Consider the following 17,754-nt stretch of genomic DNA (forward strand, 5'->3'; position numbering starts at 1 on the left):
AACACTTTTATTTTGTCAAGTTGTTTTTTTTCCCCCCAGGGTCCACAGAGAGGTGGTCCGTGGTCCGGTTGTGGACCGCGGTCCGCCTATTGAGGACCCCTGCTATATAACATGCACTGTATATAACGATTCAATGTCACATAAAACAAACATAAAATTGGGGTACAGCATTCAACTGTATATACTTTTCCGATTTTTAACAGTTTATTATATTTTGACACTTGTTTTGGCAATGTATGTTTTCTCATGCCAATAAAGCTCATTTGAATTGGGTGCGCGTATGTGTGTGTGTGTGTGTGTGTGTGTGCGCGTGCGTGCGCTGTACCTGCTGGTGTATCTTTGACTACAGCGGGTGTTGATGCACTGAGGCAGGCTGTCCTGAAGTCCTGGGTCAATCATACTCAGACTGAGTGGCTCCTGATGAACCTCACAGCTGGGGTTCCTATAAGACACATAAATACACAGTGTACACACACACACACACACACATTTAAAGTCCAATATATAACAATGGGTAATGGTATCAAACCCCTTGAACCGGCTTCAAAGAATGCCACCGCATTTCAATCAAAACACTTCAATTAAAACATGCACTCAAAAAAAAGACAAAACCATTTTTAACAAAGCACCTCAAAGGGGAAGAATACTCAAAACTGCTCGACAAAACCACGGGGGGAGTTTGATGGTCAAATCAGAATGACAAAAGAGAAATTAGCATTTGCAAGGCTGCCACGCTGTTGACAAAAGACCTGGATGCTATGAAAAGAAAAGGCGCGGAGAGAGACAACAATTAAATAAGAGTAACGGACATGACACTCTTGACAGTGACAGCACATCATTGCCGTCGGAGAGAAACCTTGCATCTCCATAATTATTTAAACTTAATGCCCTAATTCATCATACAAATGTCACGCAAAGGTAGTGAAAATACATGATCTACAAGATCGCAACGCAAGGCGATGCAACACGCTTGTGAGCTTGTAATTCGGCTATTTTCATAATTTTAAAATGTTTTTTTTTAAATAATAATGAAAAAGGAACGGTTTTGGACACACAAGCTTTCCACCCGACAGCAACAACAAAGAAAAATGTAACAGACATTGAAGAACCAACACAGTAGGGCTGCGACTATCCATCATTTTCTTAGCGATTATGCTTATTCTTAAAGCATGTTTATTTTAACAAAATGACACAAAGGAAAATCTGATTTTTTTTTACAATCTACTAAATCGACCAGTCAAATTGAATACTTAAGCCCCTATGTTATACTTCTTTGTACAACAATTCAGAATCATGAAAAACCTGTTTGACCCATCACATGCTACTTAAAGCATAATGAAATGTTGCCTTATACTGTAGCCTATAGGTTGTTAATGGTACACCAGCTTATTATGTTAACATAACATATGCAAGTTAGCATCCGGCAGTTTCTAGATGCTGGGGACCCATACTCAACATTTATAACATAAAACTTTAGGGTACTCAAAATGTCCGGGTTCACAATGGGGCTCTATGGGCTGGCAAGTAGACAGTACAGTTAAACTGGCATTTTATAGAGTGTGTGTGTGTGTGTGTGCGCATGAATGCGTGCGTGTGTGCGTGCATGTGCATGAATGTGTGCGTGTGCATGAATATACTTGTGAGGGCCATATGTCCCCATAAGTATGGTAGAATTAGAGAAATATATGATACATTGTATTTTTTCAGCTCCTTAACATAGAAATGATTGTTTATGGTTAAACAAAGGTTTGGGGAGTTTACAGGTTAGGTTTAGGGGCTGGGGTTATGCCTGATTTGCTCTTAGTTGTGGACCAGTGTCGTGCACCAAAAATAGACGATCTACAACCTCACACCGTGTCATGCTGTAAGCTTGAAGATTGTCTATTTCTGCTTTAAGCTTGGCATTCATTGCATTTCTTGTTATTGTCGTATTGTTTGTCTGTCTGTTTGTTTCTCTTTTAAGTTTTAACATTATTCAATGCAATCACTATTTCTGCAGAGTCATTTCTCCTGAGAGAAAAAGAGATAGGCTCATGGCATCAAATCCTGGCAACAAACATGAATCAGCTTCAAAGACTAATACTCAATCCAAACCAAATAACCACATCAGCGATTCCATTTTAGTAAAGCCCTTCAAAAGGGACAAATACTGAAAAGGGACACAAAAAAGTGAGACTTTATGCAAGGACACTCTTGGTCGGCAGTGCTACGCATCGCTTGGAAAGGTGCCAGTGCCTTTCATGTGACAGCAATACCATTGTATGGTATACAGTGTAACTGTATACTATACACTGTATAAAGTGTAGTAGTAGTATAGTAACAGTAACACTCATTTAATACAGGAGAACTTTAGTTATCCCCAAGTGGAAATTAATTGCATTGAACCTTCCATTGTAATGGAACAGAGATGATGCATATAACGGATGTTTTGTAAACTTTCACAATTTAAACCCATCTAATAATGAATTAATTTACTACATTCCCCTAAAATACTTACAGGAAGGAATGGAAGCAGTCTTCCTGACCGATATTTTGAAGTTGATTATCTTTGCTCATGAAGCTCTCGGAGGAATTTACTGCATGCGTGTGTATGAAAGTGTCATAGTTCATGACTCTAAGTAATAGTCTGTGACGTATGCAGAAGTGTCTTTTAAATCAGGCTTTAGGTTGTGGCAGTGGTGTCACAGACTTGACCTATGAGTGTATGAACCGCGTAGCTCTCGTTACAGCGTTTCATCAGTCGGCACATTTCCTAAACCCCTGTGCCCATTTCAAGCTCAAGTTATTGTATATAACCAAAGGAAGCATAGCCAACATGTGAGGTTTGAGTGGGATTTAAATATAAATCGATATTTAAAAGACAATAGTATCCCTGCTGCGGGGAGAGAAGGTGTCGGGAAGGCGTTTGAAGCCTAGGGGAGAGAGTGGCCAATGAGAACGCAGGACAAAACAGTACATTTGATCTGAAGTGTGATTGTGTGGTAGTTGGTATTACTGCCGTCATGCGAGTGTTAAAGGCATGATGATAATCACTGACCTGTTCTCAGTGTAGCTGAGGTTGCCAGTACACTCATTGACCTCCAGGGGGCACTCACATGGACACTCACACTCATTCTGCTCCATTCTGCACAACAGAAAATATACATGTCATTCTCTGAACGTGAAGTAAACATGACATATTATGCAAAATGACAGACATGCTTGGTATACCTGTGGCAGTTGAGACAGAGTCTGTCCACAGTGCTGCAGGCACAGAAAGCCAGGGAGTCGCACGTCTCGTTGACTATACCAGCGAAGGCGTTAGTGCCAGGGATGCGAGTCAGCCGGTACTTGGAACAGTGACTGCCATGGACCAGGTTAGTAAGGTCACCCTGAGAGAGAGAGAGAGAGAGAGAGAGAGAGAGAGAGAGAGAGAGAGAGAGGGAGAGAGGGAGACAGACAGAGTGAGTGAGTGAGTGAGTGAGTGAGAAGTTAGGTAAAAATTAAAATAATGCATGTTCAACTGGAGGTTGATCATAGCTGCAGTTCTGATAATGACCAAAAGGAGGGGCCATAGCACTGTCAGAAAATGGTATGGTCTCCCTAACTGTGTCTCTCTCTCCATTCAACATTAGTTTTCTACAGTCTCACAAACACACTCACCAATATGCTGGTGTTGCAGTTATAGGGCCTGTACTCACGAGGACGATTTCGGTGTTTCTCGGGCAAGTAATTAGCCGATCTGCCCTTTTTGTCACACGGAGACGGCGTTTTGGGGGACTTTAACGGCTAATTTTGAAACTACCTTCCAGAGTGGGAAAGTTTGGAGACGCGACTTTCACGTCTCCGTGTGTACAGCGAATGCCGCCTAATTTGCTGAAACGGTGATGTCATAGTCCCCTCGCCCCCTCCAAACTAACTAGTGTTAATGGTTTATTTCACCATAACCACTTACATATAAGTATCACAGCTATTTTATATTTGCACATAATGTCTATAAATCTCTTCTCCAAAAATAGCCGATCTGCAGCCTGCATGCACGAGCTTGTAGAGGAGCTATTTTTGGAGAACAGATATAAATTATGGTGATTACCAATCCGGAAAGACAAGAAAAAAAACGGATCTTCTACATTATTGTTACTATTAAATGGTGTATTGTAGAATAGATTAGTATATAGGCTATACAAGATAGGCAGCACAGCCACCGCACGTTCCTCTCAGGCAGGTCTGACTGCGCAGTGCACAGTGCAAAGCATGCATGGACCTCATCAAAGTGCTTCTCTTCTTGGGTGGAAATTAAACATTCTTTGTGTAACTTCAAAACGGCTTTGCATTGAGAGACCACAGGTAGGATAAACACATTGTTTACTGTCCATATTCCTCTATAAACGGCCTGTTTTCACTGTTTCCAATTGCTCTTTTTTTATACTTTTGTAGGCTATAGCCTATGTGCAATGATTAGCTGTGCTGCCACTGCCAGCAGGTGTAATCAATCTATAAACGAGCAATTATCTGACATTCAGAGGTGTTGCGCACCAGCGAATATATATTCAATCTCCAAAGTCAAACTCATAAATTCACAATGTACCATGCCGCTCCTCGTTGTGAGCTGTATGATCATCTGAGAGAGAGAGAGAGAGAGAGAGAGAGAGAGAGAGAGAGAGAGAGAGAGAGAGAGAGAGAGAGAGAGAGAGAGCGCACCCGCGCTCTCTCTCTCTCTCTCTCTCTCTCTCTGAATGTGTGAATCACTTACTTTGTGCGTGCTGCTCGTTTTCAGAAGAATTAATCCAAGGTTTGTCATATTATGATTTTAAAGTAGGCATCAACTTTAGCTGGTAAATCAGTGTGTGCAGAGTGAGAAGCATCACTGCTCTGCAACCTCTGCTGATTAAATTGATATGACCTAGATAGCCTATGTCATATGCGCATCTGAGATAATTAGTTATTTGGCAAAACCTGTGTGAAATACCAATAGTATAATTTATAAAATGCTTTCATATTGCCTTAGAATAAGCTTTTTCTTTATTTTTGGGTGGCCATCTACAGGCCGGCAATATATGTACTACAGCTGTATCTTGAAAACGAAGCAGTTTACCGGTCTCGTCTAGACCCGTACATAATTAACATAACCGCAATGTAGACGCAGTAAAGCTTTATATCGTTCACAAAACTTAGGCGGGGAACAGCCCGCGACGTCCTCGTGAGTACAGGCCCATAGACTATAGAGGACACTCATCAATATGCTGGTGTTGAAGTTATAGACTATAGAGGACACTCACCAATATGCTGGTGTTGAAGTTATAGACTATAGAGGACACTCACCAATATGCTGGTGTTGAAGTTATAGACTATAGAGGACACTCACCAATATGCTGGTGTTGAAGTTATAGACTATAGAGGACACTCACCAATATGCTGGTGTTGAAGTTATAGACTATAGAGGACACTCACCAATATGCTGGTGTTGCAGTTATAGACTATAGAGGACACTCATCAATATGCTGGTGTTGAAGTTATAGACTATAGAGGACACTCACCAATATGCTGGTGTTGCAGTTATAGACTATAGAGGACACTCACCAATATGCTGGTGTTGCAGTTATAGACTATAGAGGACACTCATCAATATGCTGGTGTTGAAGTTATAGACTATAGAGGACACTCACCAATATGCTGGTGTTGAAGTTATAGACTATAGAGGACACTCACCAATATGCTGGTGTTGAAGTTATAGACTATAGAGGACACTCACCAATATGCTGGTGTTGAAGTTATAGACTATAGAGGACACTCACCAATATGCTGGTGTTGCAGTTATAGACTATAGAGGACACTCACCAATATGCTGGTGTTGAAGTTATAGACTATAGAGGACACTCACCAATATGCTGGTGTTGCAGTTATAGACTATAGAGGACACTCACCAATATGCTGGTGTTGCAGTTATAGACTATAGAGGACACTCACCAATATGCTGGTGTTGAACTTATAGAAGCGTTGGACAGTGCGGTCGCTGAAGCTGTTACACAGGTTCTTCTTGACAAAGTTTGGATGGTTCAGGATGTCATTGGCCACCAGAGGCTCCTACAGCACACACACACACACACACACACACACACACACACACACACACACACACACACACACACACACACACACACACACACACACACACACACACACACACACACACACACACACACACACACACACACACACACACACACACACACACACACACACACACACACACACACACACACACACACACACACACACACACACAGACAGACAGAATAGAAATGTGTAGGAAAATCCTAAAACGCTCAAATATGCTCAACAGTAACAGTATGCATTATGAAAAAAGAAATCCTCTATAAAAGTGAAAAACGTCTAGCCTCAATCCCCCAAACAATCCCATGGCTACAATACCACATCCTTAATGATGCGTCATGACAGGGATTCAGACATCATTTGAAATCTGAGATGGCGACCGTTTCTCAGTTGAAGGAGTTCAAGCAGTTCATGTATGGATGTTTGTGTTCATGACCATGCATGTGTCTGTGCATGTTTACATGCCTCTTTGTTCACAGGCACATGTGTGACAAACAGAATACGTCTGTTTAGAATAAGACTGTTTACATATGTCTCCGTTTGCTTGTTGCCGATGAACTCAATACGTTCATTTTGTTTATTTGCACGCAATGTCTTGGAAGAAGGAAGTTGACTGCTATTAACTGAACATCAAATCTCCTGGTGTGTTAGCACGGCATCATAATGCAGCACAAATGAAGAAACCTGTTTCTCTTCAGTTTCTTCTTATTAATGTTAAGTTGAAGTGTTGCCTCTGATGCAGCCAAAAGGGGACGCTGCAGCATACCTATGGAACAAGCTCTACTCTATAAGGGTGTATGTGATCACCTCTATGTGCGCGCGCGTGCGTGTGTGTCTTTACCTTGTGTGTGATGTGCTGTTGCTCTGCAGGGGCATGACCTTTGGGGTCAATGAGTGTAGGATGGGCCACAAGGTATCCCCTGTCCTCCATTATAAAGCACCTAGAATACACACACACACACACACACACACACACACAGACACACGCACACGCACGCACGCGCGCGCACACACACGCACACACACACACACGTTGAACTATTGCCACACAATCATGACTTGTTGTAGAACATTCGTCCCCGGCAACGACTTATCAGGCACAATATATCACTAGTTAACACATTCAATGCCTAGCTCATACTTTCCCAGGCCTCTACTAAATACTGGCCAGTAAACCCTCTGCCTACGCCAGGCCTATACCAAATATTCTTCTATCTGCCAAATACTGATCCTGATAAATCATCTCTCTCGCTCCAACCATGCCTGTTTGTTAAGTAGTTTAAAATAGCAATAGAGAGAATATCAGATGAAGAGAGTGAGGGAACAGAGGAGAAGGGGGCGTGGGGAGGGAGGGTAGGACAGAATAGAAAGTGAGTGAACAGCACATCTTCTCCAAGATGCCTGTGGAATGCTTTCATCATTAGTTCACTCCCTTTCTTCCTGCTTTATGCTCGTTTTACTCCCTTGTTCTGTTCTGCCCCCTCCACCAGCTGCATGGGGATCCATTATTTAGTCCAGATGGGAGATGCCCTACACTTGCACTACACCAAATCTTGCTTATGTACACATGAAATATGATATGAGTTTAGTCTAGAGTACAAGATACAGGAAAAGCCACGACAAGAACAGCCAAGAGGAGAACAGTTTGAACAAGATAAAATAAATATGAATAGACCTAAAAGAACAGCCTAGAACAGAACAGTCTAAAGGAAAAGAATGGACTATCTCTCCATATAATTATTACCTGATCTTGTTGCCCTTGTCCTGGTTGCAGATAGGCAGCAGGTCCAACAGCACCTTATAGAAGTAGCGCAGAGTGAAGTCTATACCCATCACTGCTACAGCATAACCAGAGGCCATCTGAGAGCTAGAGACATACACACACACACACACACACACACACACACACACACACGATGAGTAGGAGATATGTTAATAATTAGTGTGTGTGTGTGTGTGTGCATGCGTGTGTGCGTGCGTGCGACTGTTAGAGGATCTGCTTGTCTAAAACACTGCACGATGAAAAGGTTACACACACATTACACACTTTGAGTTTATTAGCATTGCACATCCTGAAAAAACAGTTGTTCCGTTGTTACCTAGGCTATTATACACTCGGCTCAAAGCCCCCCCCCCCGTGTATGTTTGTGTGTGTGCGTCTTAATCCCTGCTTCCGCTGGCAGATGTGAACTGTTTGTCAAAGGTGATCAACAATCTGTTGGCCACACTGTATTTATTTGTGTGTATGTGCATGTGTTCTCACGCGCATGTGTACACGCACAAAATAAAAAAAGATGTTCTGCCAACTCCAGTTTCCCTTTCAGTCTAGTTCTTGAACTTTCCATTTTGCACTGCCAGAAAGTAATTAAGAACCATGTGATGTTCTTTTGTCTCTTGCTTACAGTTTTTTTTCATGGGCCTAGGGCTCTATGGTAGATCCACTGCTTTTTTCACTCACCACAAAATCTATTTTTTATCAAAATAGCCGAACTACAAGCTCTGCTTGTATTCTGAAAGTCATTAATAGGGTTAATTATAGGGCTCAATATTGCAGTGTGTTTACATGTTGAACTGACATAAAAGAGCAGATCTCATGTCTGCTAGAAAAGCTGCCCTTCAATCCTGTCCATTTGACATTGCAATATTGTGTGTGCGAGCACATGCATCTATGCGTGAAAATGCAAAACTGTTTTGTATTAAACAAACTGCTTCAACGTTAGCAGTAGCCTATGCAACACACACCTCACCTTTAGCAGTAGCCTATGCAACACACACCTCACCCTCACACACAGTGTGTCTTTTCCAGTTTGTTGTGTAGAGCAAACTACTGAATAATCCCTTGGGCCTTGCGCACGCGCGCACACACGCTTACTGAACCATTACATAACACACTAATCCTGATTTATCAAAGACCCTGATAAACATTCAGAATAACTCTTTCTACAGTATGCGTCGCTGTGAGTTGCATGGTTCATAGATAAAAGCTAGATACTGGTTCAACTGAGATTTTATTTTTATTGCTGTAAAACAAACTATGGTAATCCCCACAAGGTGTATTTTAAGATTACTGAAATTGACATTAAGATACAGTGGCCATGTTTTAATCCATTCATATCTCTTCCTCCCCCGGAAACAAACACCGCAATAAGAATATGTATGTACAGTATGTGTGTATATATGTATGTGTGTGTGTGTATATATATATATATATATATATATACATACACACATATACACACACTATCTCAGGTACTATGTGTAATTATATTCTCGTAGAAAAGAGACCCCTTGGTTGTATGGATGTACAGCCTATACATAAGATAAGAGAGACCCCTACGGTTGTGCCGTTTGTGAAACAAGCTTGTAAATATCTGGAAACAGGATAAGCGAGTCCCTACGGCTGTGCCATTTGTAAATTAGTTAAGAAAGAGCATACAAGTGTTCTGTCTGCGTGTGGAACAAGCTTCTAAAATGTTCCTTCTTGCCTTGATCTCCAACCACCCACCCCCCCTCTCTTCTTCCCAATCTTTGTTTCTTGGAAAAAATAACACAATGGGAGCTATGCACAAAAACAAATTTCACCCACTTTTTTACTTGTTAACATGTGACAATAAAGACGATACTGATTCTATGGACCCTACAGTCCATTTGGTTCCATTTGTACACAAATGTTTATCTGGGTTGGGTTATCTTACCTGGAGGCATGGATAGTATGACTGATGGTGACGACATAACCAGCCCCTCCAACATCCAGATAGGGACCAGTGAAGGTGATGAGACCAGGGTTAGCCACTGCATGCTGGTACCTACACAACACAGCAGAACACGTGTTCACTCATCCGAGCAACCATCTGCTGGGTGAAGCAGGAAAAGTAAATTCCCCTCCCTGGGGTTCTAGAACGTATTCGGCTCCAATGCCATTTTCTGTAAAAGCAGGATAATATTAATGTGCTCGTCTCGAGTTAGTAAACTTGACCCGTGTTGACCCAGCTCTGTACCACTTTTGACACCAAATCTCCTGCCGACCTACAAGCTCACAACACGTTGCGAGCTTGGAGATCTGCTATATTGGGCATATGACTAGTATTATGCTGAAAACCGACAGACGTACCACAACACAACATTTTTAAATTTGATCAATCATTAAAGATAGAGTGCCGTGATTTTTTTCCACTCTAAAACATGATCAGGTATTATTATTATACAAGGAGGGAGAATTGTTTTCAAAAAAAGTGTACAGTATTTGTTAAAATGTAGTCTGTATGTGGACACGCCCACCAGTTCATTAAGTATGCCGGGTTTGCCTGGTGGGTGGTGATGGGTGGTGATCCACCTGAACTGAAGCCGCACCCACAGCTGGTGTTGTATGATAAAGGGGGATGGATTAGGGGAAGGGATGATATTGTGATGTCACCATATAACTGTTTTTTTCATTGGCACGATTGACTGTCAAGGTTTCAGCCTCCAGGAAGAAACCCTAAATACAAAGGGAAGACATCATTGCACATAACCACACCAAGGGGTCTAATGAAGTACTGTCATAAACACATGAAAAACTGGAAAAAATACAAAAATCATGGCACTCCATCTTTAACTGAGAATACATAAATGAGAAAATTCTATCAAAGAGGCAGGCATTAACAGATATAATGTTTAGAAAACTTTAATTCAACAAAAGCAGAGAGATAAAACAGCTTGACTGGTTCAACTATATCCCTCCATTCAGGTACTGGAAATTATTTCTACGTAGACACCATTTATCAAACAAGAACACATGCACATACACACACTACCCATACATTCTTCCTCCCCCTCTGCAGTGCACACACACTTCTCATCGCCCTCCGCCATTCCCCCAAAGTAAACCTCACCATTGTCTGCGGGTTGGGTCAAAGGCTTTGTCCATCAATGAGCCCGGGTAAATCCGCAGCACCCCATTGGGCGTTGCTATGTAACGCCGCACAATGTAGCAGTTGAGGCTACTCATTTCCATTAGTGTCATCCACTCATCCGTGACGTGACTGGTTGCCATAACCTCATTCCTGACAGAGGACTGGAGAGAGAGACAGAGATGGACAGAGGAGATAGTTGGAGAAAGTAAAGGATGGAGGAAGGAATTGAGAGGGATTAATTTAAACAGACAAAGGTTTTCTTTTTTGTCTGAGGCTTTTGAAAAGTCCTGTACCAGAGTGAGCATCGGTGCCTTGCCCGTTTGTCAGTTCAGACAAATAATACGGTTACTCAAACATTTATCATTCATTTTCATACAGATTCGTAGATTACCTGCAAACATGTGATCAAGAGAATACTTAATTTAGGAATGAATAGTTTGCCCTAACAACTGGAAATAAAAAAATAAAAATAAACTTGAGGGGGAAAATCATATCCCTCCCTATAGGGGTTTACAGGGGAGCTTAGACGTTTCAAAGGGCCGATGAGGTCACCGGAGGGGGCCTTTAAGACTAGCCTGGGAAGCAGAACTGGGACTGCAGCTTAGAGTTCAAACTCTATAGCTTCCACTAGCAGAAAGAGAGAGGAGAGAGAGAGAGATAGCGAGAGAGCGAGACAGCGAGAGAGAGAGAGAAAAAGAGAGGAATGCACACAGACTGCCAAAACCACATGGGGGTTAGTCCCCTTCTTAAAGATGCAGAACGTGAATTTAGGTGGAAAATATCTAGCCTATTAGCTTAATGCCAGCTGTCTCAGGAGGTGGTAATAACCTTGCTTGCCTGGAGTAAAGAAAAATGATCCAACACTGTGCTTCACCGGCGGTCTGATTTAACTAACAGCTGTGGAAGACAACACTATTCTTGTGTTTGTGTATAGGTGGATGCTGACTAATGTATGTACAGTATGCATGGTTGCACACAAATATACATGTATGGATATATAGGTGTGTGTGTGTGTGTGTGTGTGTGTGTGTGTGTGTGTGTGTGTGTGTGTGTGTGTGTGTGTGTGTGTGTGTGTGTGTGTGTGAGACTGAGTGAGAGACTGAGTGAGTGAGTGAGTGAGTGAGTGAGTGAGTGAGTGAGTGAGTGAGTGAGTGAGTGAGTGAGTGAGTGAGTGAGTGAGTGAGTGAGTGAGTGAGTGTGTTGAGCCCACACACAGCAGGGCTGGCTATGAGACTGAGTTGTAAATCAGGAAGTTGATCTACAGCGCATGATTTGTGTGTGTGTGTGCGTGCCTTCAAGCCAGAGGTAGTAGGTATGAGGTACACGTGTGTTCAATCACGTATATGTGTGCGAGTGCATACCTTGAGGCCAGGGTTGGCTATAAGCCTGGTATTGTCGCTGAGGTAGGCGGTGTAGTGCTCCACCATGCGCTTGGTCTCTGGCTGACTGAGGTGCTCGTAGGGAGAGGAGAAGCTGCCTGCTGCCAGCATCACCGTGGGAGACTCTGGAGGAAAAACAAACAGTGAGGCATATTAATAATCTCATGAGCCAATTAAAAACCACACCTGGGTGTGCAAACCCAATGTCTATTTGAACATTTCTCCATTCCTTAGACATGACCGATTATGTAACTTCAACCTTGAGTTTTGAGACCCAAAAGTTAATCATCTTTTCAGGGCATCATTCCCATCTCTTCTCAAGTTTGAGCTTCATTCATTCTTAAACTTTTACCTTTTCCACTGCTTACTGATAACTCCCAACAAGTTTCATGAAAATCCACCCATCTATTCTCAATAGGGTTGTCCCGATCCGATCACGTGATCTGAAATCTGAGCCGATCACGGCATTTTCAAATGATCGGAATTGGATCGGGAGCAAAACAACGTGATCGGGACATCCCTAGTATCAATATTATATACATATATTAGACAGGATATTGTCTGTAATTTTGACATGTGTGCCCGCCACACATGCATGAGGGCGGCTGTCCGGCGTTCTCACCGACAGTGGCGAGCTGTTTGAAGTGCAGACAGGAGCTGGGCTGACCCAGCAGGTCTAAACGATGGTAGAGCAGCTTGGAGCTGGGAGCTGTGTTGAGGTTCTTCAGGTGCTTGACAGGGATCTCTGGCTGCACATAGACGATGCACAGGATGAACGATGTGTCCTGCACCTGGGAGACACAGAGGGATACAGGGAAGGGATCAACTAAACATGACGGAAATAAACATTAAGTCTGAATCTCTTAATGTTGCACATCGACAATCGTTTTTATGCACAAATAGCGATATAACAGTCAGTATAGTATAGATCTACAAGCTCAACACGTTGCAGTGAAACACATTGTTAGCTTGTAGATCTACTATTTTCCGTGCACGACACCACCATGCAACCAAGTATAATTTAAGATAGGAGATAACAAGTATTCAAGTGTTCCCTATGCCTTTGTTGGTAAGATATCTCCTACATATATACAGTTGATAAAAACTGATGAGGTATTGTGAATATCTTTGCAATAATGTCAAAAGAGTGCGAAAACGACATAGTTCACTGGGGTGGACAGTGTTTTCAATGGCACCTGTGCCAACAGCAGTTGAATTAACTGTAGTGCGAATTGGCTGTTCATCCCCAAGAACAAGAATTCATGGTTGGGGATGATATTTATTTATATCTAATAAAGGCCGCATACCATGTATGAACCCAGAGCAGTGACACACTCTCCACTACTGTCTGCCCTTTCCGCCTAAGTGTTTATTGTCAAACATCACAGCCAATGTGTTTCCCAGAGGTCTTTCCCTGCTCTGCTGGCAGTAAACAATGCTGCCAGTGCTGAGAGCCATGACCGTTTCACTGACAGATCCTAAATGAAACACATCAGGCTTGATGGTTACCCAATCTCACACACACACACACACACACACACACACACACACACACACACACACACACACACACACACACACACACACACACACACACACACACACACACACACACACACACACACACACACACACACCTGTTTTTAATATCAAGAATTGTCTTCATACATTGTATTTACAAATACCATATCCATTTTTATCACAAGCCCAAAACATTACGATAGAAGTGAGGGATTCAGTGCCTTGCTCAAGGGCACTTCAGTGGGGCTTTCGAGGCATGACTAAGTGCTACTTATTCACTCGCCCACCCAGATTTTTCTTGCCAGTCCGGGGGACTGAACCGGTAACCTTCCTGCCAGAAGCGTGATTCTCTAGCCTTTAGGTGACTGCTGCCCATTTACTTTGGCTGGCCTAATAGCTGGCCTGAGGAGAGACAGGATGGCGTGGGAATGCGCTCCTTTCTGCTTTGCCGCTTAAGTTCCCTAAGTAAACTTCAACTATCAGTCACTTCCATGACTCTGGAAAAGAGTCAAGACATTTTGAAAAACATGAGGCCGCAGCCAAAATTGAGGCAAATATGACGCATGTGAACTCTTGCAACCTTGTTAAATAGTGAAATGTCAAAAAGCTTTTTTAACAGAGGCCAAAAAACGGCATCCAGAAATTAAGTGATACTTCTGCTTGTGCCAAAACGACTAAAATGTCAAAAAGCAAACAGTGTAAATACGGCATGATGTTTTTGCTGTCCCACTGCCATTTGTTCCTAAAACGTGACACACTGGGTCTCAGGAGGAAAAACAGATTCTGAGGAGAGACAGCTTTTTGGGTGTGGGGAGCGCTTGGTTTCTATTATGCTGACTGATTTAAGGTGACAGAGAAGGGTGGGAGTGACCGGGTCTGGGGGGGGATGGAATGAATGGGAGCATGGAGAATGGAGGACAGAACAATACTGGAGGCACAACTCACTGTACGACCATGGCTGTAGTTTGATATAACAGAGCAAGAGAGAAAGAAAAAAGGGAATTGAGATGGAATGGATGAAACGGAGAATAAAGCCTGATTTATACGTGGGTTGCACATAGTTGCCTCAGACCCAAAAATAACACTATTTTCAGAGTGAGACACCAGCCAGCAACTAAGTATAAATCAGGCTAAGAGTGCAGCTGATAAGCAAAGTCAGCTGATAAAGTAATGGATGGCTTTGCTGCCATGGGTCGAGTATAAACGTAATAATGTTGTCACAAGTGAAGTAAAAGTATTAGCGTCTAAACACAACTACACAAGTTTTGAGTGCCTTTACATGTAAAAGTAAGAAATCTCAGTTTAACTTCACAATTTTTCAGAAAGAAAAGACGGCACAATATTGCATGTTAGCATTCCAGACTCCTGGTACACAGGGCGTGCATATTCCAAGACGCCATGAGAAGCAGAACATTAATTGCTGTCACTTCAATCAATTATTAGACCATCAAACACAAGAAAGTGTCAAAACGATATCATTGCGTACCAGTTTCCAGGCATAGCTGACATTGTACGCATCTTTGCTGGGGTCTCTGAGTCGGTTGGTGTGCCAGGAGAGAGAGGAGTTTGTTGGCACTGCGATGACTTGACTGCCCAGCGGGAGACTGCAGAAACACACAGGAGAGTTGCAAAGGTCACACATTGCAGCAGTCGTGGGTCGGGGTAAATGTGGCTTCAAAAAGATCATGAAACTGAGCAAAAGAAAATGCACAGAGCTGTTATTTAACGGTTAAGGGTAGCCGTTTTCTTACCGTAATGACGATAACATATACAGTATGCTTTAACCACTGGTAGAGGCAAAACAATATTGAAAAAGTCCTTCTCTAGCACGTTTGAGCAGTGAGGAGGGGTCTAACGTTTGCTAGCCTTAAGACGGAAGCCCATTTGGGACAAAACTGTGGACTCATTTTGGACATTATGGAAATTATGGACGACAGAGAAATAATAATTGTTGCGTGATCAAAATAAGCGATTTGGAGATCTGCTATTTATTTAAGTGTGATTTTATTTAGAAGGCCTTTGTGAATCAGTCTCAGGTCTTAATGGGTTAAAAGGCAGACAGGTGTAGCTCTTCATCCAGAGACACACACACAGAGACACGTGACACCTTCATCCCTCAAACCCTCAATACCTGAGAATGTTGTGTCGTACGACAGGGAACCCTGGGATGTTCTCATAGTGGATGATGTCCGTGTGCAGTGGAGGCTCCGTCATCAGATAAGGCCGCGTCAGTGACGGGTGCATCAGTGTGTAACCTGGAAAGACCAAACAACAGATGTTACACTCCACACACACCACCACACAGACCAACCAACAGAGGTTACACGCCACACACACCACCACACAGACCAACCAACAGAGGTTACACTCCACACACACCACCACACAAGACTAGGAGATATGTAGGCCTGTCACAATCATTAAGTAATCGCCTGATCGCAATTATTTTGATCATTGGTATCAGTCATTGTCCTTTCTTTGTATATTTCAGCATTAGGCTTTGTACAATTAACAATTAAAATGACTTGTCATATACTGTATGCCCTGTTCAATTTTCGTTTACAAAGCAAAAAATGCAATCAGAACTGTACATGAATGTAACTATTATGTTCCAATGTTCAATACCAAAAACACAATGAGATCATTAAACTCAACCCGGCCGGCCGCAACACAATTTTGTTTTGGTAGAAGATTAGGTTTTTGCACTGCACATGCATCAAAGAGGTCATGAACAATGTTGCACTTCTTTTATGTTCAAATAAACCCTAAAATTGATAAATCAACAAACAAATTGGAACCAGTTGTCATTCTGTGTTACTGATGATGTTCGAGAAGGAGCTCTTTTATTGTTTGTGCGCGTAAAAAGAAAACTTGTAAAACAGCTCCACCCAAGTAGAAGGTGTGATGAGGCCAGGATGCAAACAGAGCACAGAGGCATTTGTGTGTTTAACCACTTAAACCCTCTCTATACTTACTAAACTGGATATGAGTTGCAATCCTTTCCCCTCTACACCTAATCTCTGCGCAGAAAATAGTCTATCTAGAAGCCCACAACGCATCGTGAGCTTATAGATCGGCTATTTTCTGTGAATGTTCCACCAGAACAAGTGGTTAAGTCACTAGGAACAGGCACAGGAATAGCCACAGTAATAACTTTCAGGGAAAAGGACCCCCTGAAAGATGGGAAAATGAAGAGCATGTGACAGTGAACCAAAAAAGAAAACTGTTGGATCAAGTCCATAGCCCTCTTAAGCTTCGTCATACGATGGTGTCGTGCGCCAAACCCAAACTGGTGACGTGATGTGAGCTTGCATATACAGTTGGAGGCCATCGATATTGTCCTTTTCTTTTTGCTGAGGTTTGCGTGATCTGCGCAAAAGGACAGTTAACCCATTTTGGGCGGGAACCCCTTTTGGTGTTTTAAACATTATGTTATAATTTAGCTATTGAAAAATAGCAGATCTACAAGCTCATAGCGCGCCACCGAGTGGCGCGCTACGAGCTTGTAGGTCTGCTATTTTTGAAAAATCGTGAAAATTTAGAAGGATTTTTTCAGGATTTAGAAGGATTTTTAAAAGTTTTGAGGTCAGGCCTAAATGGGTCAAATAAGGGACAATATCGGTGGCACCCAACTGTAGGCCATTGTCAGTGCGCAACACTATCGTACAGTGGAGCATGAATCTGGCATTTCCTGGTTTGTATGTGTGCACGTGTGAGTGGTACAGGAGCAGATGGCAGCAGCAGGTGTATCGTCCTCCCAGTCCCCACCACCCTGAAAGAGAGTCCCCATCCTCTCTTACACGAGGTACCTCTGACCTCATTAACTACTACAGATTACAGTGAACAGGGATAACACAGGTCCATTAGAC

General features: G+C 42.5%; 1 protein-coding gene across 2 annotated transcripts in view; it reads right to left on the reverse strand.

The window, feature by feature from the left end:
- The window catches only part of cachd1 (cache domain containing 1), a 106,201-nt gene that overhangs the window by 15,257 nt on the left and 73,190 nt on the right, over nucleotides 1-17,754 (reverse strand). For both annotated transcript variants that reach the window (XM_079504937.1, XM_079504936.1), the window contains exons 11-22: nucleotides 16,017-16,140; nucleotides 15,372-15,489; nucleotides 12,987-13,155; nucleotides 12,347-12,489; nucleotides 10,965-11,146; nucleotides 9,789-9,899; nucleotides 7,838-7,960; nucleotides 6,935-7,034; nucleotides 5,947-6,063; nucleotides 3,211-3,371; nucleotides 3,038-3,124; nucleotides 326-442 (exon numbers count right to left, since the gene is read on the reverse strand). In XM_079504937.1, coding sequence (XP_079361063.1) covers nucleotides 326-442; nucleotides 3,038-3,124; nucleotides 3,211-3,371; nucleotides 5,947-6,063; nucleotides 6,935-7,034; nucleotides 7,838-7,960; nucleotides 9,789-9,899; nucleotides 10,965-11,146; nucleotides 12,347-12,489; nucleotides 12,987-13,155; nucleotides 15,372-15,489; nucleotides 16,017-16,140 — 1,552 coding nt within the window. The remainder of the gene's footprint in view (nucleotides 1-325; nucleotides 443-3,037; nucleotides 3,125-3,210; nucleotides 3,372-5,946; nucleotides 6,064-6,934; nucleotides 7,035-7,837; nucleotides 7,961-9,788; nucleotides 9,900-10,964; nucleotides 11,147-12,346; nucleotides 12,490-12,986; nucleotides 13,156-15,371; nucleotides 15,490-16,016; nucleotides 16,141-17,754) is intronic.

This window comes from Electrona antarctica (genome assembly GCF_951216825.1).
Source record: "Electrona antarctica genome assembly, chromosome: 7".
In the NCBI taxonomy this organism is placed as follows: domain Eukaryota; kingdom Metazoa; phylum Chordata; class Actinopteri; order Myctophiformes; family Myctophidae; genus Electrona; species Electrona antarctica.